This window comes from Xenopus laevis, chromosome 3L, assembly GCF_017654675.1.
Source record: "Xenopus laevis strain J_2021 chromosome 3L, Xenopus_laevis_v10.1, whole genome shotgun sequence".
In the NCBI taxonomy this organism is placed as follows: domain Eukaryota; kingdom Metazoa; phylum Chordata; class Amphibia; order Anura; family Pipidae; genus Xenopus; species Xenopus laevis.
In genome coordinates this window covers 105,319,482-105,345,012 of record NC_054375.1, presented here as the reverse complement: position 1 = coordinate 105,345,012, position 25,531 = coordinate 105,319,482, and the positions used below count along the sequence as shown (strand labels likewise).

At 38.1% G+C, this 25,531-nt stretch overlaps 1 protein-coding gene across 10 annotated transcripts in view; it reads left to right on the top strand.

The window, feature by feature from the left end:
* Positions 1-25,531, top strand: part of tcf12.L (transcription factor 12 (HTF4, helix-loop-helix transcription factors 4) L homeolog) — a 133,941-nt gene that overhangs the window by 96,024 nt on the left and 12,386 nt on the right. For 7 of the 10 annotated variants that reach the window (XM_041586765.1, XM_018253035.2, XM_018253033.2 and 4 more), the window contains 8 exons: positions 8,590-8,695; positions 9,096-9,229; positions 9,451-9,595; positions 10,484-10,548; positions 14,193-14,271; positions 21,039-21,112; positions 22,565-22,636; positions 23,351-23,548. In XM_041586765.1, the coding sequence (XP_041442699.1) occupies positions 8,590-8,695; positions 9,096-9,229; positions 9,451-9,595; positions 10,484-10,548; positions 14,193-14,271; positions 21,039-21,112; positions 22,565-22,636; positions 23,351-23,548 (873 nt within the window). The remainder of the gene's footprint in view (positions 1-8,589; positions 8,696-9,095; positions 9,230-9,450; positions 9,596-10,483; positions 10,549-14,192; positions 14,272-21,038; positions 21,113-22,564; positions 22,637-23,350; positions 23,549-25,531) is intronic. The other 3 variants (XM_018253037.2, XM_018253038.2, XM_018253041.2) reach the window with 1 other exon arrangement.

The window sequence follows — 25,531 nt, the reverse complement described above, 5'->3', positions numbered from 1 at the left end:
ACATTTTGTTTTGATAAATTCGCTGATAAATGTTACACACAGAATATTTGTGAATTATTTTAATGTTAAAAATGTTTCTTTTTCAAACAAAAAAAATGTAAGTACACGAACATTTATACTGTAAATGCTGGGAGAGAGAAACCACAGAAAAGCCTGGCTTTGCTGAAACTTCATGTTTCTGGGAATAATTAAGGGTAGTCAGTAAGGTTGTGTTTCCTGTTTAGACTTTGAGGTTCAGCCGCTCGGCTTTACTGTTATTCCATCTGCTTCCAATCAAATCAGCATTTTCACCCTTCAGTCAAAGTGAGCTATTTCTGGCTTAAATGCACCATACATACCTTGGGAAAGTAATGGGATCACCTTTAGACACTGCTTTTAGGTGGTAAAAAAAACGAATCTACATAGAGCTGCAGAAATGTAAAATATAATCCAGACAAATACCCTTCTTTTTATATTTTCAGTAAGCCGATTTAGATGAAAACAACCCTGATTCTGCAACGTGTTTGCTTGCGGATTAAAGGAGCAGAGCTTTACCAGCGCTGTTTTTAGATTTACTTGGTGAAAGACAGAAGAGGGTTTTGTCCATGTATTTTCTAATGCAGGCGGAATTCCATAGAAATTAGACCTACACATCTCTGCAAGCAAAGAACTTGGGTTAATTGTAAATTTTGAACATGTTTTTTTTTTCTTGGTTCTGTAGCACGAAAAAAACGTTGATCTCATTAAGTATTTCCAGGCTTCTAAGGGACTGGGGGCTGGTACTTTAGAGAGATGCCTGGCCTGGAAATTCATTGCATTTGTCTGCTACAGGTCAGAGGTGACGTTTATAGGTTTGGGCAATTGGTAAACAAATGATAGATAATTTACACAGGGGAGAACACATCTGCCTAGATTTATGTGGATCTGTGCAATATCAGCATTGATTGTAAAGATGCAGCTAAATAAATAATACTAGTTGCCTGTGTGTATACATTGTTGCTGCACTGATAATTAAATCAATGTGTGGGGTGTATTACAAATAAGCCACATATATCTTTATTAATAGTAAATTGTAAAAGATGGATCAAATAGCCCTGCCTACAATCAGTCTCATTTTTTGATTCTTCATGAGAGGGTTAAAATGAACTCTGAAACAATGTTGTTTTACTACTTGTTTGCATTGGCTTTACTAGTATGAAAGAAGCTTTTATTTCCCTCGAATGATATCATTTAGTAAAGTTCTGAGCATTCTGCTCTGTTTTGTAAAGGGGAGCTTAGTACCCTTATAACTATATATAATGTATCTGTCTAATCAAAGAGTTATGCAGTCTGTTGCACTCTCCAGAATAAAACTTTAGCCGTATCAATATGATCTGAGAAACGGATAAAGTAATTAAGCAGCACTTCTGTTATGTTAATGTAAGAGCAGCATTATTGTCCTCTAGGCTATAAACTCTCATGAGCTGGGATTCTGCCCCTTTGTTTCCTGTTTTGCTTCTTTCTGCTGCTTCACTTTTTGCTTCCTTCCTAAAGTTTCATGTTAACGACATAAATAAAATCTTTTCTGCAGTAATATTAAAAGTATTTGTTCACTTCTGGCAGCATATGAGAAACTTTTCTGGTTCTGGAAACATACACATATTTAACAAATGTAAATGTAGATTTCATTTATTATATCTGAACTACAGGGTAATTGTAGCACAGGTATGGGATCCGTTATCAGGGAACCCCTTATCCAGAAAGCTATGAATTACAGAAAGGCTGTCTCCCATAGACTCAATTTTATCCAAATAATCCAAATTTTAAAAAGTGATTTCCTTTTTCTTTGTTATAATTAAACAGTACCTTGTACTTAATCCAAACTAAGATATAATCAATCCTTACTTGATTTATTTAATTTTTACATGATTTTCTAGTAGACTTAAGGTACAAAGATCCAAATTACAGAAAGATCTGTTATCAGGAAAACCCCAGGTCCTGAGCATTCTGGATAACAGGTCCCATACCTGTACTACCTTGTAACGGTAAAATATCCTTTTTAGGCATGAGGCCTCAGGACTGTGATTTACGTCATTTAAAGCATTGCACAGCAGTGTGTGCATGCAAAATTCCGTCGTTTTGGGGTAATTTTTTGCAGGAAGAACAAGTCAAGAGAGCAACAGAGAATTTAGAAGGGAAAGGATCTTGCTGACTATTTCTGTTTTTTGCATCACTGTGCTTTGGGGCAATACCCCTTTATTGTGTAAATTAATTTTCTCTGAGAAGGATACAATGTATTTTTGACCAAACACCTTCCTTTCCATTCTAGAAGCTTCTATAAGCATTCTAGAAGCTCTCTTCGCATTAATGCTGATAGTTGTCACAAGAGTTTTAAATAGCAGACCATATAGAGCATAATAATTGTAGTAAATTGTAGGTGTTTACTGTGACCTTAATGTGTTTCTAATTGAAAAGAAAAAGTAAACATTATGGTACAGTAACTCATTTTGGGATGTAACCAAAAGAGACTTTCTAATTTACTTTGTTTGGTTGATTTCCCAACTTACGTTTACTACTGAAACAAGGGATGTCCTTGTTTCTATATGACTACATCACTGTACAATCTTTATGAGCTTGGCAAATGTTCAGTACCCAGTAGCTATGGTAAACCATTATGGCAGTACCACCTTGCAATAGCAAATTCAAAACTGAAGTGAAGAATAGTTCTGTGCATAAGTTGTGCGTGCAAATGCATAAATCTGTACCAGGATTTTTATTTATCTGCATAATTCTATTTGTTTATATGATAGGGAGAGCTGTATATTATATTTTTATTGTGCTGGCCACTCATTAACAGCATCTTGGCTGGACCTTATTTAGTAAAGCCATACAGGTGGATTTAAAGCATCCAAACAGCTTGACCAAGTTTTTTTAAAAGCCACATTTAGCTTTGTCTTTTTTATTTTTATTTTTAAAAATAAATGCAAATCTCATGCAAAGTGGTACTTTTTTTGTATTAGAAAAAAATATGAATGCTACTAGTGCATATTTTGTTATTTCCAAAAGGTGCCATTGCTGTGTTGTAATGTATGGCGGTTTATGTGAGCACAGATAGACAACCATTGATTACTTGAATCCATGTGGCTGTGTAGATTTGGTTCTAAGAGGCCCCCATAAAAAGCAAGATTTGCCCTATTAGCTGTATGATGATATGCCATTCTGGAATGTATAAATGCTAATAGTTCCAGGCTCCTTAGGTGCGTACTAGAGTGACAGTACTTTTGTTTTATTGAAGTGAACCAAATATTGCTCCTTTGGTGGCCAGTGGGAGCAGCTCCATGTACACAACACAGGATATGCAACAAGCAAGCATGTACGTCAGCTGAGAAAATCGAATAATAAATCTGATTGTAGGTTATACAGAGTGACTACTTGCTATGGTAGAGATCATTTGTTTCCTGTCCTGTGTGTGTGTATATATATATATATATATATATATATATATGTATGTATATATATACACACACACACACACACACACACACACACACACACACACACACACACACACACACACACACACACTGTCCACATGAAGTTCTGAAACCTTATACCTAGACTGAATTATCTATTTGCAAACCTAAACATAGGACAGAACCCTAGGAATCTGATTTGCTTATGAATGAAAAGGAAGCAAACCAAATGTTCCTGTGCCTTTGTTTTTAGTCCTAGGGTGCAGGGACCTCATGTCGATCACCTGTAGTACTTCCTTTCTTTAATTGTCATTTTGCACAAGAAAAGGTGCAATGTTTGATTTTCACACAAGAAATGGCACATTGCATCTGCAGTTGGGTAGTGGTAACAAGGGAATCTTGCCTAAAATTAGACATTAAAGCAGAAATGGTAAGATTTAAAAGTGTTCCCTGTGGTGTTTTATCCCCCTTTGAATGTTAGCCAAATTCAACTTAGTTATTCCCTGTGGCCTTGTTTCTGATGTAGATACTTGTATCTTTGGGTGTACATACAGAATAATGTACTTTGTTATTGTTCACAATATAGTACAGGTATGGAACCTATTATACAGAATGCTCGGGACCTGGGGATTTCCGGATAATGGATCTTCATACCTTAAACTAGAAATATAATGTATATATTAAATAAACCCAAGAGGTTGGTTCTGCTTCCAAAAAGGATTCATTATATCTTAGATTAGATCATGTACAAGGTACTGTTTTATTATTACAGGGAAAAAGGAAATCCTTTTTAAAATTTTGGATTATTTGGATAAAATGGAGTCTATGGGAGACGGCCTTTCCATAGTTTGGAGGTTTCTGGATAATGATCCCAAACCAGATTACGGTTTTTACTTTTATCTTACGTCAGGGGAAGAATACAGAACTTTTTAGAACCACAGTTAAGAAGCTGTACGACATGGGAACATTGTGGCACTTTATTTGAAGCCAAGGGGTAATAAATATGCAGAGAGCTCCATTTGGCAGGCTAGTGGCCAACATGCGTAATAGCCATCATTGACAATCTGCTTATGATTCAGTTTGTAGCCAGCCAATAAATATAAGCCTGTTAAGGTGTTGCATTGACATCCGGGGAATTAATTTGTCAGTTTATACTGCAGAAGGAGGAAAACTTCTATGTAGCTTCCATCTCAACAGTCAAAATCAACAACCAAAATCATCACAATGACTTTAGAAGGCTGTCTGTGAGGCAATAGCAAATATATCGATTTTTTTTTAACTTTAAAGCCCTTGTTTTTACAATCTTCATGCCTTGCCTACAGTGTAAATGGGCCGATATCTATGCATTCCATTCAGCTAGTGATCTTATTTGTGTGTAGCCACAGCTGTTTTCACATTTCAAATCGTAATCGTAAAGCATGCTTTAAATAGATGCATTTCTCTACCTGAATTTCCATTTTCTTAAAAGAAACCTCCTTTGAAACTGCAGTGTAAAAAAAGAACATGATATAGTTTTCTGGGTGGGGGAGAGAAGTAGAAAGAAGCAAGAAAATACAGTGCCAGATAGTAAACATCAAAGGCCTCAAGCAGCAGAGATGTTAGAGAACTAGATGGCTAAAACCATGAAAAAGGGTCTTTTGGCTGAAATATGAAATGCTTACCAAAGAAAACCAGATGGCTGTGTCGTCAGGATTCCTCATTTATTAGTGCGATGCTATCTATTTACTTATCTATTTACTGCTTTATATCTAGACTGTTGGTTGCAGTGTTTACATTCCAGTGTAATATTTAGAACAAAAAATATGTGTCCAGTGAGGATAACATAATCATAAGAGAGAAAAGCGCCCAAAACTTATGGGCTATCCCTGAGACATAGGGACATTTCTTAACTATTACTAGCAGTAACATAACCAAACTGCTTTAGTTTGCATTCATGTTTTAAACACTTTTAGTACATTTTGCCATGTTTACAGATCTGGCAGAAACCACTCTTTTCCCCTTTACTCTTATTCTTATTAGTCTTACATTGAGAGCTGTTACATGCTGAGATGAGCAAACAAATATGCTTAGTGCTGCAGCTGAAATGCAGGCCATGCATTTTCAAATGTCAGGACACAGACTTGTTAAATATAGTTTTGCCTTGTGATACGATCTTTCAAATAGGAGTAACTTTTTCCAGCCATATTTTTGTTTCCTAGCAAAAGATAATGTTTCAATTCATGCTATAAAACATCAACCGTGTTAACCCATCAACTCAGTTTGATCAATCCAAACCAGAGAGAATGTTGACTGGGCACAGATATTAGCTTGAACCAGTTTAGTTGAACAGCTTCTCATATGAAGCAATATTTTTATTGCATGTTGTAAAGATATATTATTGAAATGAGCCATATGTGATTCTCATTAACTGCTGTATCTCATGGCTGTTCTTACAGGTGCCTGATTGTTGAATGGATAGTATTGATTTAGGACAGTGATACTGTGATTAATGTTGCACATGCTTAACCCAGCAGTTATTTGATAACAAAATCAGTTTTATCATTATTTAACTTTGCTTGTTAACAAGCTTGAACGTATGTTTGAACTACTATTTGCACATTTTATTCTCTGAATACGGATAAAAATTTTCAATGAACAAAGTGCAACCCCCCCCCTCCTCACCCAGTTAAAAGCTTGTTCCTGGCCGTCAGTAAAGTGTTAACAAAGTAACACATTAATCAAATCTGATAAATGTGCCAATTTGTAATATTGTATCACATTCATCTAATATGTAATATTGGAACACATTCATCTTTAGCAGCCTCTGCACACAGCTCAGCAGCAGCACTGACTACTAACACCCATTCCAGCTTAAACAATTCTTTGCTCCCTCCCAAACGAACCTGATTCGAACCCAACTTGTCCAAATCCTTCCCATTACTTTAAGATAATTGTTAATTAGGAAATGATTGGTATCTTCAGATTCCAAACCGCAAACAAAGAAAACTGGACATGTAACCTAAGGGAATAAGCCTGTATATTGCAACCATTAGGATGACGACATATGAATGTATTTCTGTGCTTTTTCTCTAGATAATAGGAGGCAATCACAAAAAAGACTAGTTCCAGTGTGTTTATACTGCCTGAGCTTTGTGACTGTGTTATTTTAGGAAGTTACGTGGATGCTAAAGGTCATGTGCAACATAAAACACAAGGTAGCAACAAAATGTTTCAAATAGTGTTTTGAAACAACGTATGTGCAAGTCCTCAAACTGAAATTTAGTTACTTTTGTCATTCAAAAAAAAAAATAGTTTGTGCTGATCACCACTATATAGATAGATCTTTAAATGACTTAGACTTTTTTCTTCTCTCAGCTTGGCTAAGGGCTAATGTAAAAGGGAATTTTTTATATAGTGATTTTCTCCCGTGGGACTCAATGCACTTTACATCAATCAAGGCAGCCATTATAGGCAATTGAACCAGGTTCTTTTACATGAAATACTGTAGGATATTGTACAGCAAGGGCATCATTATGGGGGTATAAAGGGTACAGCAGTCAAAGGCTCCATGGAGTGAAGGTCTGAGAAGGAAAGGTACACTTTGTGTTTTTGGATCAATTATAGGTGGAGTTTTGCAACACTTGGGGCATGGCCAGGGTGTATCATGAGCATTTTGTTTTCACTTGGCCCCTGTTTAAGGGCTCCTACTCATAAGTGGTTGTAGCTGCGCTCCCCTGTGTTCCGTTTTTCTGCGTTCAGCCGCAGGGGAGCGCAGGAATAGACGCATTAGATTTTTTTCAATGGGGCTGTACTCACACACAGGCGCGTGTAGGCGCCGAACACAGGAAAAATGCAGCATGTTGCGTCTCCACCTGCGTTCGGCGCCTACACGCGCCTGTGTAGGTACAGCCCCATTGAAAAAAAGCTAATGCGTCTATTCCTGCGCTCCCCTGCGGCTGCTTCAACCGCTCGTCAGTAAGAGCCCTTATATGTTGTCATGTTATCACCTAATAGGGTTGCCACATGGCCAGTATTTTACCGGCCTGGCCATTAAAAACGATTGTTCATCCCAATGTTAATAGGGGAAAAAGATAATTATATATGAAGCCCAGTATTTTTTTCCAGAAAAGGTGCCAACCCTATCACCTAAGAGCCCATGTAGAGTTGCCACCTGGCCTGTATTTTACTGCCTGGCCAGTAAAAATGATGCTTGATGCCAATGTTATTAATAGGAAAAACTGCAAGAATATAAGAAGGCTGGTATTTTTTTTCAGAAAAGGTGGCAACCCTAGGGCCAGGTGACTGGTGGGCTGATAATGGGGGGGCTGGGGGCAGCTGCTTTTGTGTATCTGTATGCGGCTCAGTGATTGCTGATAGGGGCTCTGGTGTACAGTACATTCTTGTATTTCCGTATCAAACAGTAAATACCTTATTTTTAGATAATATTTAGCTAGTTTTCTTTGGTATACAGATCTACTTTTTAACTGTGCTGGGAATTATCATAGATTTCATTCAGCCTTTAGATGTATTTGAACTCTTTCCTCCTCGTGCTACAATGTAACATGAGAGAGACCTATCACCAATCTGATTTGGGAATGGATTGTTCTGCTTGGGTTAATGTCCTGTTTGTGTGCCCCATTCACGTTTGTTTGATTCAGTCCACATACAGATTTCTCCAGTGAGCCCCCTCTTTATATTTTTTTTGGCTCTGTTACTACCGTAGTTTTCCAAGTAATGTGGATGTTGGTCACTTGCCAGTTTGCAGTGTTCACGCTGTGGTTATCTGTAGCCAAGATTTACCAAGGGAAATTAGTATCCCCTAGCAAAACAATAAGCGTGTGTATATATGTGTGTGTGTGTGTGTATGGGTACAGGCAGGCATGAATATGCATTTTTTCAAAGCTTTTTTAGCTTTGAAATGAAGCTTAACAAATCCTGCAGATCAATAAGCTAAATGTGGTCCTGGATTATACTATTGCAGCAGTTTTATGCACCGACTGTGCGGTTGGTGTCCTTTATTATTTACCCTTCAAATAATTTAACTTGTATCAGGACATCGTGCCTGTCTAGACTTGCTGAATCAAGTGCTTTACATCTGGGATACAAACAAATGGGATTAACTTGTGGTTTTTATTAGGCAGCTTCAAGAAAGCTAAATGTTGTCTTTGTATGCTTGCAGGTCTATGCACCATCCCCAAATTCAGACGACTTCAATAGAGAATCTCCTAGTTACCCATCCCCCAAGCCTCCAAGCAGTATGTTTGCTAGCACTTTCTTTCTTCAAGGTAACTTACATATATGATGCTGCTTACATTATTTTTATTTGTTGTAAAATATGGTGGAAATTTTGTTTTACATATCTATTTTAAATAGGAATGACAATTCATATTATAATGTTTTTTTTACATTTTCTAAAGTGTGATTTTATTTATTGCATTTCAGAGTAAGGAGAGGGGTAATTTCAAACATGCTAATTGTATGCAACAGTATCAGCAGTGCTTCGTTTATTTTCTGCTTTTTATTTAGAATAGAAACGCGATACAAGTTTTTTTTGCCAGTGCCATGCTTCATTTCAAGCTAGAGCAGTCATTTATTTGCATTATTTTGTATATGTTCGTACATGTTATTATATATTGTTTTAGGTTTTTGGGTTTTTTTTTTTAAACTGGCATGCTCTAATTTTAGATGGAACACATAACTCATCAGAACTCTGGAATTCCTCCAATGGGATCAACCAGCCTGGGTATGGTGGAATGCTGGGTAGTGCGTCTTCTCACATGTCCCAGTCAAGTAACTTCGGCAGCCTACATGAACGTTTGGTAAGAGCTAAAAGGGAAGCTCAATGAAGTGATTTTTGGGATACACTTGTAAACCTGATACATGAAGTATTTTAGACTGTTCGTTTTAACAGTTTGAACTACCTTGTAACTACATGATATAAGACAGTTAATCTGTCTATCAAGCAATTGCAATGCTCAGTTAATATTGTTTATATGTTATTGTATCAGTAGTAATATTTGTGTTTTTCCTTCCCTTATAGAATTACCCGCCCCATCCAGTGTCACCAACAGATATAAATGCCAGTCTTCCTCCAATGTCCAGCTTCCATCGAGGTGGCAACTCAAATTCCACCTATGTGGCTGCTTCTCACACTCCTCCTATCAATGGATCAGACAATCTGTTGGGTAAGTTTTGAACTGAACTAACTCATTAAGAAGGTATTATTTACATTATGGGTTTCATTTAATTAATATTCTATTTACTGAAAATATATGCTTTATTTGCAACGGTCATCCATAAAATAAAGAAGGATCTCTTAGGGTGGTGGTAGATGGGGAGATTAGTTGCCCAGCGACATATCTTCTCAACTGCGGGCAACTAATCTCCCCCCAAAATGCCACCGCCCTTGTCAAAAGAGACTAAATGACTTTCAAGTAGCTGCATTGGTGTCCTCAAACTGCTAGAAATTGTGCAGCCTTGGGATGGCAGGACCTCCAAGCCTTAAGGTGGCCATACACGGGCAGATTAAAGATGCCGATATCGGTCCTTTAGACTGATTTGGCAGCTTATCTGCCTGTAAGTGGGGGCTCCCGACAGGTCCTCCCGATCGATATCAGGCCAAAAATAGGCCAGATATCAATCGGCAAGTTTGATCCAGGACTGCATTGGCTAGTTGATGCGGTCCTGCGACCTGTCTGCACCCATTTGCAGCATCGTTCGGCCCCAGGGTTGAACGTTTGGATTCACCCGATATCGCCCAGCCGTTAGTGGGCATATCGGGTTAAGATCTGCTCGTTTGATGTCCTCATCAAACGAGCGGATCTTAAGACTTTTTTTGCCTTATGGAATTCTGTCAAGCTTTTTAGAAAGCTTTATGTGGAATTCATTATGCTATGCAAACTAAAGCATGTTATTGGGAGACATTCCCCCCCCCCTCAATCTTGATCTCTGTACAGAGAGGCACGCACACTTGCACTTACACCTTAGTTAACCCCTCATAATGTAGCAGACGTTTCAGTGAGCTGTACCCACTATTTCAGAATATTTAAAATTTGATCACAATATTTGTACAGGAAATCGAGGGAACGCAGCTGGCAGCTCACAGACTGGGGATGCACTTGGAAAAGCTCTTGCATCTGTAAGTATTAAATAAAAATCTTCCAAACAGTGTAACACTGAGCTTTTGTTTCAGAAGTGTACACGAGTGAATCCAAGAAACATTAGCCATTACACAGACTAATTTGTTTTTTTCTTTAAGCTCCTAGAATTATTAGTGTATTTCTGGTGTGCTTTCTCGGTTTATTTAACAATGTATTAAATAAGGTGGAATGTACAGTGTGAGCAGTAAACTCAAGTGACCATGTAAGAGACCATGTAAGCCCCTTTACAAACTCTCCCCGATGTTCAAAACCCCACCACAAATGAGCAGCATACTTCCCATCGAGTCTGCAGGTCTACAATACAGTCAAACCCCATTTATACGTCCCCTAATTTTATATTTTCCTGAATTTTACTTTTCTTTCATGTTCTAATGCATTTCAAAGGGAGCATTTACCAGATTTTAAATCCGTTTTTTTTACATCATCATTTTGGGCCATTTTCATTATAAACACCTGTTTCTCACCTGTGAATGTTTTTCTGCATTTTGTCATTTTTTCCCCACTGTACACCATTTTTACAGGAAAACCTTGATTTTTCTCACTCCCATTTTACGTTTTCCCAGATTTTTCTTTTTTCCCCAGTTTCCAGGAAAATGTAAAATTGAGGCACACCAGGCCCCCATATGATTGAATTATTAGCTTTCGTTAAAGCAGGGGGTGGCTCACGTTCAAGGTAACTTTTAGTATGTTATAGAATGGCTATAGTTTTTGAATTATTTGCCTTCTTCTTCTGACTCTACAGATTTCAAATGGGGTTCATTGACCCCATCTAAAAACAAATGTAAGGCTGCACATTTATTGTTTTTTCTACTTTTTATTACTCATTTTCTATTTGTTTTTTATTACTAATTTCTTATTCATATTCCAGTCTCTTATTCAGATAAAAACATGGTTGTTTGCAACCTTATTGCTGAAATTGCAGACTGGAGAGTTCTCTAAATAACTAAAAAAAAAACAGAAAATAATGTTTATATTGTGCAGCTTTGAACAAAGAGCACATTGTTGTAGTGAGAAACAAAACACCCACAATCACTCTGTACCAATTGCCCTAATATCTGCAGTCTTTCCTTTATAATGCTCTCACTGGAGAGTGATACAAAATGACACCATGTTTTCATTACTACCACGTTACATTTTTGTGTTAATGAAAGAACATATAAGTGCGTATATATACATTATAGTTGGTTTTTAAGGAAGCCTACAAGCAAAAGCATATATGTTTTATCCATGTGCTGGTTGCACTTCAGTTGTCATGGTGACTTAGTTTTATCATCCTGTGTTGTTGCTTGGCAGAAGCAGCCAGGTCATTCCATAAATCCATTTCCAATGGAGATGCATTCCATCTGCTCTATGAATACATGCCATAGTCTACACATCTCAAATTCTTTTTTCACTTCCGCTCTCCTACCAAACTGGTTTGCCTACTCAATATCGTCTTTATCATTTGAAGACTGATTACTGTTTATTGTAAATATAGAAAGAGAGAGAGAGATACAATATATCTGCCAGTAAGGTGTTTTTTGTACCAAATACCAATGATACCCCATTTTATTTCTGAATCACGATCGGGTAAAGGGAATATCTATATGCTACGTTACTCACTGCCCAACATTTTAATGTTCAAAATACTTCAGAAGCTTTTGATATGTAAAGAGACAAAGAAATGAAGCATTTCTTAGTGCATGTAGGTATTAAAGAGCACATGGAATATACGTGTGATTAAAGATGTAAGGCCAGATAATACATTTGCAAAGGTCCTTTTATTTTAGCTTTAAGCCTGGATAATTGTGGTTTTAATCTCGGGGTAGCCAAGAAATAGAATTGTGCATGAAAGTATTTACACAAAGTTCCCAAAGCCCTGTGGATTATGCTTCAGTTTGGATAATGAACTAGTGTAGATAGAAAGGAAAGAAAATCTGGGTAATTCTAATGTGTCTCCCTGAATGTGTGCCAAATAATAACCCTTTAAGATTGTGCCCACTGAGAGTTTATTGAAGCAAGGAACATCTGGTTTATTAGATTGACTAATGCCAAATCAAAACATCCAGACTTTCATTTAGAGGGAATCAAATAAGGCTACTATTTAACTTTCTTGATTATATCAAACAGCTTATGGTTTGAACTTCATAGAACGCTTTTGTGTCAGCGGGCTTGTTAAGTGGCTAGTTGTAACTAGTACAAAAGAAATTAAAATTCAGGGAGTTGACTTTAAAAAACAATTCATGAATTCGATTTCTTTGTTGCTTTGAGACTCTATTATATTAGCATGACAAAGCTTAACTGAAATGTACACCGCAGTATTTGGAGATTCCATGGCCTTGCTTTGTGTGGCCTCCATTGTGTTCCTTTTGTGTCAGTCCCTTTTCATGAAATTTAGGCATATTGGCACCCTACTGACTGGAATGGCCTGTGACTGATAGAAGGAGGAGCTTTATTTTGTTGCTAGAAAATGAGTCATGTTACTATTTAGAATTAGCAGAAGGTAAAATAATTATTCATATTAGCCATTTTCTGCTGGAAACTCCATGTGTTGAATACAGAATGGGCTGTCTGCCTAGAGTAGTGTTACTGCTACCAAGTAGCAGATAAACAAGTTGATCCATAAATAATAGCCTTTATTTTATGTAGCACTGTTACATCTCACATAGTTCATTTTTTGCATCTGTGTCTGCGAAGTTCATTTCAAAAAAGCAAGTTAACCTAACAATATGTATGATTTGTTTGAGGAAACCAGAAAACATAGTGGAAACCCACAGAAACACAAGGAAAACCATTTTTACCATGTATTACTTATATGTCCAAACTGCAGAACTGCTGCACAAAAATACAAAACCATTAATAACTATGGGACATCAGTCAGATCACAGTAGGGACCCAATAAATGTCTGTCCGGTGGCACATAGTAGTGGATTCTTCCCTGATATTTAATCATTGACCAAGTAGAAACCATAAATACTGATCAGATTTCTTCTTTGCTTTTATCATGATTATTTTTGTTACAACACTCGTGTATCTGAGCTGGCAATGCTTTGGGCCTTTAGTTCTTGGTGAGTTGTAACAGCCTATTTAAGGTTTTCATGGAGCTATCACATTTAGGCCTTGACATCACTTTGACACTAATCTGGGTTCCTGGCCTAGTTTTTAATTAGTTATAAATGAGAGACATCACATTATTATCATTTTGTACATTTTCAAAATTCATACATTAGATGGCAGATAACTGCTAAGCTCTGTAGAATACAACTGGCTTAGTCTACACAAAAATCTAAATGTATTGGACACTTATGTGCTATGTAAGCTGTGCCTTTCTTTATTTGCTGTTACTGTTCCTTTGCAATGGTGCTTATGAGGTGGAGTTGCTATGCTACCTGCTGCAATTGAGGTATTCTGCAGATTTAGAATAAAAACCACTCTGTTTCATGCTCTAAAAAGGGTGTTGTCTACAGTCAAACTTTTGTATAAACAAAGTTGTAAAAAAAAGCGCAATTCCAGCAACCCTAATGCTTGCTTGCAGGATAAAGAGGAACAGTTTTGTTTGTGAGTGTAGTATACACGTGTGCTCTGAAATATACCGAGACTGTTACCCAATATGAACCCTGTGCTGTTTTCTTATTTCTTCTAGATTTATTCTCCTGATCACACCAGCAGCAGCTTTCCATCAAATCCCTCAACTCCTGTCGACTCACCTTCTCCTCTCCCAGGTAAAATGACATTTTACACTCAAACTTTGTCTAGTAATATATTGCCTACATTTTGAAACATTTTTATGAACCATCACGAGAGTCGAAGGACTGAATTGAACATTTTTAACCACTGGAAACAAATTCTTGCTAGTGCTGAACTGAAGAGCAGACACAGTACAACCGCTATCGATTAACATGTTACTGACATGTTTCCACAAGGTAAGACATAAGCTATGGAAGTGCTAATCCTTTATAAGTGAACACTTCAGCACATTTTCCATCATTCGTTTTTATTGTTTCATGTAAAGTAGTATTTATACCATATTTTTCCACAGATTATTATTAATTACAGGAGATAGCACATTGTAGCTGTGATGGTTATCTAGCAAATGAATAATGAACTGTAGGTATCTGGCAAGTCAAGCGCTCCCGCTTCAGCTGTTTAGTAAAATCTGTCCAGCTGTTCCACTCAGACACAACTATAAAAGCTCCATTCATAATTTTTTTTTTTTCGGGCAGGGGGGGGTGTAAAAGCCAGCTACATGAAGTGACCTATTTTAGAGGTGGGGTTTCACTTTACTTTGTTTCTATAAATGTGCGGGGGAAAACAATGTGGCTATACCTTGCTTTACACAGTGAGCGTTGGTTATCTGTGGCATTCATATTGATTCCTCTGAAAAAAGTATCCTCCTGGAAGCATCATTTTATGAAAAAAAAATATATATATATTAAAGTATCTTTGAAAGTATCTTATTAAAGTATCTTACATCTTTTACCCTTAAAGGAAATGTCAAGCCGTTTTTCACTTTTATCATGCCTGTGTAGCCTACCTTAACCCCAGCTCAACCGCATTATTTTCGCTTCAAAAAACGCTTCCACTTCCCTGCACTGATGCAATGTTCGCCTCCCTGCGCATTCATTAACCCGGCGGCCATTTTTTCTGGGTTGCACTCTTCCTGTTAGCATTGCGCATGTGCCAATAGTCCCACCCGTCTGACCTCTACACTGAGGTTTCAGATTGAATAAAACTTTATACAAACTTTGTACAAAAATAAAAGGAGGATTTCATTAAGCAAATTATGATGTTTTGGACTTGCTGATAACTTACATAGTTATCCTGGTGGCAGTGTGATAGTTAATGTCTCCGCTCTTGCTCACTCGCTGCAGTCAGCATGAAGAAATATGTGCTAGAAGCGCGGGAGGGGAGAGTTAAAGCTTGCCAGAATCAAGTCCCTATAGCAACCACCAACGCTATTTTTCTATTGGAGGATTGAAGACACAGGCGTGTCTTCAGAGGTCAATGATGATGCGGCTTGATGATTTTGCCGAAGCTTATTCAGCTCAACTGCGCATGTGCTAGATTATTTTACACAAGTGCGCATGTGCGTATCGCCAAACTACAGCACGCATTCCAAAGGGAGGGGGGAGAGACGCAGATAGTGCAGGAAAGAAGCAGGAAGCCGAAATCAACAGAGCTGCTTTGCGGATCTCTTTTCAAGGACTGGAATTCTTGGTATGTGAACAATGTTATGAGGCATTTCACTGATAACATTTTTGTTGTAGGGGTTGACATGTCCTTTAAGTGCTCCATCCTTTGGACCAGCACAATGCTTTATTCATATAAGGGAAGGATAACATAGACAAGGATAATATTGCTGGTTGCTTGTTCAGGGAATATCATGATGCACAGGGTCTCATTTAGAAACACTGGGCAAATTTGCACCTGGGCAGTAACCCATAGCAACCAATCAGTGATTAGCTGCTTTTGTCAGCTGCAGGGTGAACAGTGAAAGCAATCATCTGATTGGTTGCTATGGGTTACTGCACAGGAGCACATTTACCCAGTGTTTATAAATGAGCCTCGCAGACTTGTGTTCTAGAAGCAGTTCATTAACTTGGACATGGACTGTAACAGTCACAGGAAACTTGTTTTTTTTTCTCTTTCCTACTTGGCTGATTAAATACTTTGTTTTGTTTGAGTTGCCTGAATCCTGTTTATATTTTGGCTATTCTTCCAGTCTGCTGAATTTCCTATGTTTTTATTTTGGTTTTGTAAGTAATATAGTTGAATTTGTCAACAAAGTATATTTATATTAGGTATAAGTGAAAAGGAAAGGGAGGTAAAAGAAAATCAATACAGTCAGCGGAATTTTTTGGCTAATGGTATCATTCGGCACAAGCTTTTGAGAGCAATATGTGAGTTGAGCTCCATACATTCCAGTGCCCCCCTCCTGCTGTCTTTTGGAATAGTAAAACAATACAGTCTACAACAACCACATAGACAGGGCCCAGCAGTTTGGGTCAGGCTATGTTCTAAAATCTCATTGATACCCAACTATTAATGGCCCTTGTAATGCATCTCATAGCGTTTCCTAAGAAGTTATAAGCCCCTTGCAGGTGAGGTTGCCACGCAGATGCTTCATGAGCCATAAACTCCTGTTGCTGTTCTGATGTGGCTTATTGAAAGTGCAACTGTGAGACAGGAGCTGAGAGGTGTTCTGGTCTTATAAACATTTAAGCGTCACTGTATTTAGTTGCTGCAATGAGAACCATATTCAGCCAGTCACCTCCCTAGCCTTTACTTATGTAAAGCTGGCCATAGATGTTGAGATTTTTAAAAGATCAGATCCTCATCGCGAGACCACGATTTTCTCGGAACGATCGTACAAATTTACCATCAACTAAAAAGACCAATTTGCCAGGAAAACAAAGGGGAGCTGCCTGCTTGGCCCTGTAAACATAGATAGATTGCACTGGGGCCGACAAAGATTTTTTGACCTGGCCGATCAATTTTCTGACAGATGTCGGCCAAAAAATCGTAAGATGTACGATCATTCGAATCCCACTAACCGCACGATAATTTAGAAGGATTGGTCGTCTTCCCTAAAATCGGTCGTTCGTCAAGAAGAATCGTCACGTCTATGGGGAGCTTAACTCTTTCTAAACAGTCACTTATTTTAACTCCTTCATTACTTCTCTTTAGTTATTGGCCACAAAATGCTTCTATTGATTCCCTGTGCAGCCATGCAGCCAGTTGAAGATGTGTAGTTCTGGACTAGTTATGGTTCATGTTTGTTTTTTATTTATTTTTTTACTCCATTTAATCATTTTAATCAGGTCTTTTGCAGAGGTTTTCTGTTTTTTCTAGCCAATCAGCAACAACTACAGTAAATCTATACCTCCCAACTGTCCTGTTTTCAGAGGGACAGTCCCTCTTTTGACAGCTCAACCCACAGTCCCTCATTTGTACTGGAAAGTCCCGATTTTCTCTGCACTGAACAGCCAGAAAAAGAAACAATGTTTCTAACTTAATTGTCTTTTGGCAGAGAGCCCAGAACAGCCACAGCTGCAGATAAGATACTTTTGTGACAGTTTTGAGATAAACAAATAAGTAATTGTAACAATATAAGATAACAGGTCTCTTGGGAGTAAGACTCACAGCTTAAAGGGCAATTCACCTTCACTACCTAAAAAAACACAGAAATATGTTTAAAATTTCATAACCTGCCAAATTTTGTAAAATGACCATGGTAATTAGGGGTGTGGCAGGGTCAACAATTCAACTTTTTTGTCCCTCTTTTTATTTCCAAAATGTTGGAAGGTATGTAAATCTCTTAGTTTAAGGGGTGACAATTGTATCCCCAAGCTTCTAAATCTAAAAATACTATTGTAGTTATTTTGATAAAATACTTACCAAAGGGTGGCCAGAGGCACCTCATAAATATTTATCTTTTAAGATTTAAATGAAAGTGTTAAATTGCTGAAACCTTGAACACTTCTGTGAAATTGGATACGGGATCATTTAGTGGAGCTACAAGAGAACATTGAAGATCTCTCGTCATTGGGTTACTATAATCATAGCCTGCACTTGTTATTCATTTGTGGATTACTGAACAAAGACTCAATAATAAACATATTCTTTCTTACCCAGACACAGTAGTGATTAAACATACCCATAGGCTTTTTCTTTGATGTGCAATTCTGGTTTCAGTAGTATATGTATAATTTATTAATGGGGTTTGCTGCATTATTCAGTCGAAAGTAGGTACTGTACACATCAATCATTTATGCCTCTTCCTTTACTGGGAATAGACCACAGTCTGAACTGTATAGTATAGAAGTATACATAGCTGATCTGTTTCTTTCATGCTGATATAGTAATGATTTGGTTTGAGGGCACCTAAACACATGGGCACATGGGATTCCATTTTATTCTGCTTGAGCATTTAGATCTGCATAGAAGCCCATTTGTGTTGGGTATTTTTAAACACGTTTTTATTACATTTTTATGACTTAAGGCTAATGTCACAACCTCAGAAAAAGCGCAGGCAGAGAGAGACAATGAGCTTTCCTCTGTTCTCCATATCCTGCACTGATAGGCACAGAGTTGGCCTGCGGGTGAATGCGACTGTGTTGCTGTTTAGATGAGTTAACATTAGTACTACAGGTATGGGACCCCATATCCAGAAAGCTCAGATTTACAGGAAGGCCATCTGCCATAGAGTTCATTATAAGCAAACATAGTTACATAGTTACATAGTTAAATCGGGTTGAAAAGTCCATCAAGTCCAACCCCTCCAAATGAAAACCCATTCATTATCCATACACACACCCCTCCCTACTTTCATATAAATTCTATATACCCATATCTATACTAACTATAGAGCTTAGTATCAGAATAGCCTTTGATATTATGTCTGTCCAAAAAATTATCCAAGCCATTCTTAAAGGCATTAACTGAATCAGCCATCACATCATCACCCGGCAGTGCATTCCACAACCTCACTGTCCTGACTGTGAAGAACCACCTACATTGCTTCAAATGAAAGTTCTTTTCTTCTAGTCTAAAGAGGTGGCCTCTGGTACGGTGATCCACTTTATGGGTAAAAAGGTCCCCTGCTATTTGTCTATAATGTCCTCTAATGTACTTGTAAAGTGTAATCATGTCCCCTCGCAAGCACCTTTTTTCCAGAGAAAACAACCCCAACCTTGACAGTCTACCCTCATAATTTGTCTTCCATCCCTCTAACCAGTTTAGTTGCACGTCTCTGCACTCTCTCCAGCTCATTTATATCCCTCTTAAGGACTGGAGTCCAAAACTGAACTGCATACTCCAGATGAGGCCTTACCAGGGACCTATAAAGAGACATAATTATGTTTTCATCCCTTGCATTAATGCCCTTTTTTATGCAAGACAGAACTTTATTTGCTTTAGTAGCCACAGAATGACACTGCCAACTTGTTATCTACAAAGACCCCTAGATCCTTCTCATTTAAGGAAACTCCCAACACACTGCCATTTAGTGTATAACTTGCATTTATATAATTTTTGCCAAAGTGCATAACCTTGCATTTATCAACATTGAACCTCATTTTCCAGTTTGCTGCCCAGTTTTTCAATCTAGACAAATCACTCTGCAAAGTGGCAGCATCCTGCATGGAACCTATAGTTCTGCACAATTTAGTATCATCTGCAAAAATAGAAACAGTACTTTCAATGGCCACCTCCAGGTCATTAATAAACAAGTTGAAAAGCAAGGGACAATTCACTTTTTTTTTTTCAAATTATTTCCTTTTTCTCTGTAATAATAAAACCGTACTTTGGGCTTGGTCCAAACTAAGCTGCAAGAATTCATATTGATGGCACAACAATCTTGTTGTTTTTTTTAATGTTTAAAATATTTTTAGTAGACTTAAGGTATGCTGATCCAAATTATGGAGCAATACCTTATCTGGAAATCCCCAGCCCCCCTGAGTATTCTGCATAATAGACCCCACACCTGTATTAATGATTAATAAAGAAATATTCAGTATGTATTTATAAAGCACCAGCATATTGTGCATTGCTGTACAATAACACAAGTGTTTACATCATGCGTATAACATACAAACACTGACCAATACAGGAGGTATACAGGACTTGCTCATTAGTGTAATGGGAGATAATGGGAGTCAATGCAAGTCTGCAATACCTACATATGCTAATAGCCATTTTATTATTCTTTTAGTCAAATGATCAGGGTCAAATTGGACTAATCCGATTGTTTAGCCCCCACAGATCTGATCATAATGGGCGTCTCTGCAGGTGTGTTTCAGAGAAGATTGCATAAGGACAGAGACACGCGCGGAGATTCGGGAAGATTAGTTACCGACAAATTGCCTCTTCTTCGGGCGACTAATCTTCCCGTACTGCCTTCCCACCGACTAGACTCTAAATCGCCGGCGGGATGGCACTCAGATCGCTTAGTTTTCCGAAGTCGTCCGAAGTTTCCTCGTCCCGCAACTTCAGGCGACTTCAGAAAACGAAGCGCTCCGAGCCATCCCGCCAGCAAATTAGATTCTAGTCAGTGGGAAGGCAGTTCTGGGAGATAAGTTGCCCAAAGAATAGGCGTTTTGTCGCTGGGCAACTAATCTCCATGTGTGTCTCTGCCATAAATGTGGTCCTTATCCCAACAAGATTTCCCAAAACTGCCCGATTGATATAAGATGTCAATAAGAATAGTAGGAGATACACTCTCTGGTCATCATGTCAAGCTCCCTGAAATACAGAGCTTTATACAATCACACTAGAAATTTACTAAACTGGAAAGCAGGGCTGAGATCATTGCTGCTTATGTGACGTTTGGGTGATATTACTATGTATTCTGTCATTACAGAAAATTATCTTTTATATTTCATATGTTTCAATTCACTTTCTCTTATAGTCACAACCATTGTTTATGAACCTTTATTTCTGTACATGTGTAATAATATTTGTATTGTTATTTGTTTTCCTCCCCCCACAGGTGCCAACCAGTGGTCTAGACCTGGAGGACAGACCCCATCATCACCAAGCTATGAAAATTCACTTCACTCTTTGGTAAGGGAAATTAAATCATTTGCATGCACAAACAAAGCTTTTAAAGTTCTTAAATTCTGCATAGCTGTCTGTTCATTGAAGAAGCCATATGATGTTACAGACACATTCTTTACAAGCAAATGGTATGGTTTCACAGAACAATATGAAACATATAGGGGGTGTCTTTCTCCATCTGTTTCTTGGATGACAAATCTCTGAGGCAGCTGCTGCTAGATTACTTTCATGGGAGACCAATCATTTTCCACAAATCCAAAGGTAAACTTTAGTCACTGGTCTAAGCTTTTAAATTTAATAACATCAGTTCTCATGCTTGGGGTCTTCAGTGAACAAGTGGCTATGACGGATAAATTTTTACTGCTAAATTAAGTTTCTAAAATATTATTTCTTGCATTTCATATTGGAGTCAGTGTAAATCCAAGTGGAAATCTTGTATGGCTCTACAAATAATTTATTGTCCTGGGAACCCACTGTCTATCCTTGAGCAAATTCTCCAATATATTTTATTCTATTAATAGCATGCTCAATAAATTGTATGAAATAGATTTTGTTACTTGTACTGATGTAAAATGAAAGGCCATAGAGAATATAAGGCATTCTGGGCAGCAAGGCCGCTCCTCCTCAGCCTGGTTTCCAAAACCTTAAAATCATGTGTCTTTACAACTCTGGGCAACTGAACACGACAGATGATGCTTTTTCCCCCCTCCGATTAGAATATGAAATGTTCTCTATTCAGCCAAATGTTTTGTACAGGAATCAGTTTATGGAGTACAAATACTCAGAACATGGCCATCATAATATCAGATATATGCCCAGGAGCTCCTATTCTAAAATAACAGTATACTCTTCCATAGCTGTTTATATTTTGGCACATCTGTTATTTACTAACCATTCTATACAGGGGGTCACATATCTTGCTCTTTTTATTTCCAGTGTTGGCTGCAGTTTAGTATCATGTGAACAAATGCAAATATTGTTCATATACAGTATTCTAACCCTTCACTGACATGCAATTTACTGTGAAAAAAGTGCACCGTCATTGGGATTTTGAATTTTACTCCTCGTCATACAGTTTAAATATTTGCTTATAAATATGTGTAGACCGGCAAGATACAATAAATATATCCCATTCACACAACACACAAGAACTTGTATTTATTCTATCATATAGCAAGAGTTTTAGCATTTAAGAACGCAGCGGCAGAGAATCAGAATGAAACAATGGTTTTCCCGGGTGACTCGAACTGCATGACTTCAGAATGAATTTAGGCACCACATCACTGCTGTGATACAAAGCCCCAATTCTTATTTTAGCACCTTCTCTCTCTCTCCAATCAAACTTACTTTAACGTGACTAACATTTCATGCTGACGATCATGTCAGTTGTTTCCTCACCTCCTCTTTAATTAATCGTAACCTTTGCTTTTGCTTCTTGTTCTATCTTGACTTTACCAGAAAAATCGGGTTGAGCAGCAACTTCACGAGCATTTGCAAGATGCTATGTCCTTCTTAAAGGATGTCTGTGAGGTAGTAGTTTTTCTCTATAGACCGTGCCATTTGTCTGTCTGTTCATTTCACTCGCTCCCTCCTCTTTGGAACTTTTTTTCCACCATTTGAGATCCTTGCTCCATGTTTTACATTTTCTGTTTTAAGTATATTAGTGGATTTCTAGGGGGAAGGAATATTTAGTTACCCTTAGTTGTGCAGTATTTACGGCCAATTTATTCTGACGTTCCTTTTATAATATGCTTTACACAAAGCAATCATTAATATGACTCTAAGCCAGACCATATTTATTTCAGTTTATTGCCAGTGGGTGGAAAATATATTAAGACATAAGTGTGTTGTTCACCTGGTCCCCCAGCTGGCTTCATTTCGTAAATTGCATGGAAATATCTGGTTGCAGAAAAATAGCATATGAAATGTATTAGGATATGTTAAAGCCAGAGTAATTGTGTGTTTTATTAGCACCTGTTAAATGCAATGAAAAGTGGAAAAAGTGCCCAGATTTTTACCACAGGGCAGGAGGATTTTTTTAAAAAATGTTTTACATGATCTCATTTATTTGTCCAGCTTTTGTACGTCTGCGTTGGCATTTTGTAAAATTATTGTATTCAATAAATCCTACATTGTGTAACTGTTCTGAACATATTCCCTTGAGTTTTCTGGTGCCACAAGAAATCCTTCCTAAAGTGTGTGCCATTGGCAGGTGAATTAACCTTCAGTGAATTTTCCTCCTAGCAATCCCGAATGGAAGATCGTTTAGATAGACTCGATGACGCGATCCACGTACTTCGGAATCATGCAGTTGGACCCTCAACTAGTATGGCTGCTGATATACACAGCTTATTGGGTGCTACACATAATGGACCCATTGCAAGTTTGACCTCGAACTACGGGACACCTGGCCTTTTAGCGAACAGTCGACAGACTTCAATGGTAGGTCAAGAAGAAGTTAACATTTAGGTACATTGATATCATTTAAACTTTTCCCCATAGGAAACATATTTTATAATGAGCTTTATTCAGATTATTTTGTAATAGGCAACTATGATTAGGCAAAGATACCTGCTGATAATTAAAAATGTAAAGCACCGCATTTTAATATCGGTTAAAAGAAAATTCGGAACACCCTGCACTCTTTGACCTTGACAGTGGCCCATAAAATTCTGCCGTGCCATGTGCTGAAAGCGGAGACTTTTGACAGAGTATATTTTAGCTTATACATGCATTCTTTCCAGATGTGTCATAATTGGCAGAACACTTTTTTTCCTTGAAATACCATGCAGAGAGATTGAATAGGAAAAGCAGTCAAGAGGGACTGAATTTCAAGCGTTCTGGTCTGGAAAAGCTGTTTATTTTTTAAATTGGAACTAGACTTCAATAGCAGATGCTGGCAGAATGCAGTCTGAATGTGAATGTTAGTTTGAGCAGGCCCTAAATTGTAAACCCCCCCCCCCAGCACTCCCTTTCCTCCCTCAAAAAAATGAATAGAGTGTGAGCACAGCTGTAGTGGAAGTAACACTGGAAAGGAAACCATTTTTAAGATGAATCCCAAAGCAGTGCAGAATAATGGATTCCATATTTATGCAAGGCATGGGAATCTTTTAGAAGGCGGCTGTGAAATTAAATGGAAAGATGCTTAAAACGGTGCTGAAAAAGTACCTTTTCTGTAAAAGAAAGGCACGTTCTGAATTAAAGGGGATTGACACCTAAAGATGATCTTTTTAGTGTGATACAACACCATCTCTGCGCCCCATTCATTTGATCAGGGAACATGCAGTCTGTGACAGACCGGTGGATAGTTTGTGCATTTACCATTCCAATGAATAGTGAGCGGGTGATGATGTTCTAGGACATTTTAATTACAATGCTTCTCTCTGACATGACCACAACAAATCAAATGCTGTCATACTACCCTTTTGCAGGGAGAAATCCAGCTTCACTTTTAATTGTACAATATCATTTTTCTCTTGGCTTGGTTTTTTTTTAGTTTAAAATTCAGTTCAGGCCCTGTCTGATTCAACATTCAAGGCCCCCATACACGGGCCGATAAAAGCTGCCGACAGAACGAGTGTGTGGTGGGGCCATCCGACGGGCTTCCCCGATGAATATCTGGCTGAAAGTCAGGCAGATGCCGATCGGGCAGGATAAAAAATCCCGTCGGATCTCGGTCGCATCTTTTCATTGATGCGGTCCCGTGATCTGACCACCCGTATGGCCTCCATTCTGATCCGATCATGGGGCCTTAGGACCAGGCCCGGACGGGCAATCTGTGGGTTCTGGCAAATGCCAGAGGGGCTGCTATAAGGTCCCATAGAAAGTCAGTATTTAGTGGGCTGGTGAGGGCTGTTTGGGCCTCTATGTGGGCTGATTGGGCCTATGTGTAATTGAAATGCCAAGGCCTTTTTTAATTCTCAGTCTGGACCTACTTAGGACCCATGATCGGATCAGCCCGATATCGCACACCTCAATGTGGGCATATCAGGGAGAGATCCGCTCGTTTGGCAACATCTCCCTGTGTATGGCCACCTTTAGACCACCAACTGATAAGGAACAGTGACAGTATTGCCTACATATTTCAGTTGTCATTATGAAGAGCTACAGAGACATTAAAAAAACCAAAGCATATGACCATTTGTTATGAAACAGAAGTACAGGTATGGGATCTGTTTTCCAGAATGCTTGGGACCTGGAGTTTTCTGGATAACAGATCTTTCTATAATTTGGATCTTCATACCTAAAGTCTATTGGAAAATCATTTAAACAATAAATAAACCCAATAGGCTGGTTTTGGCATCAGAGCTTAATTCTATCTTAGTTTGGATCAAGTACAAGGTACTTACAGAGAAAAAGGAAAGAGTTTTTCAAATTTTGGATTATTTAATTATAATGGAGTCTATGGGAGACCAACTTCCCGTA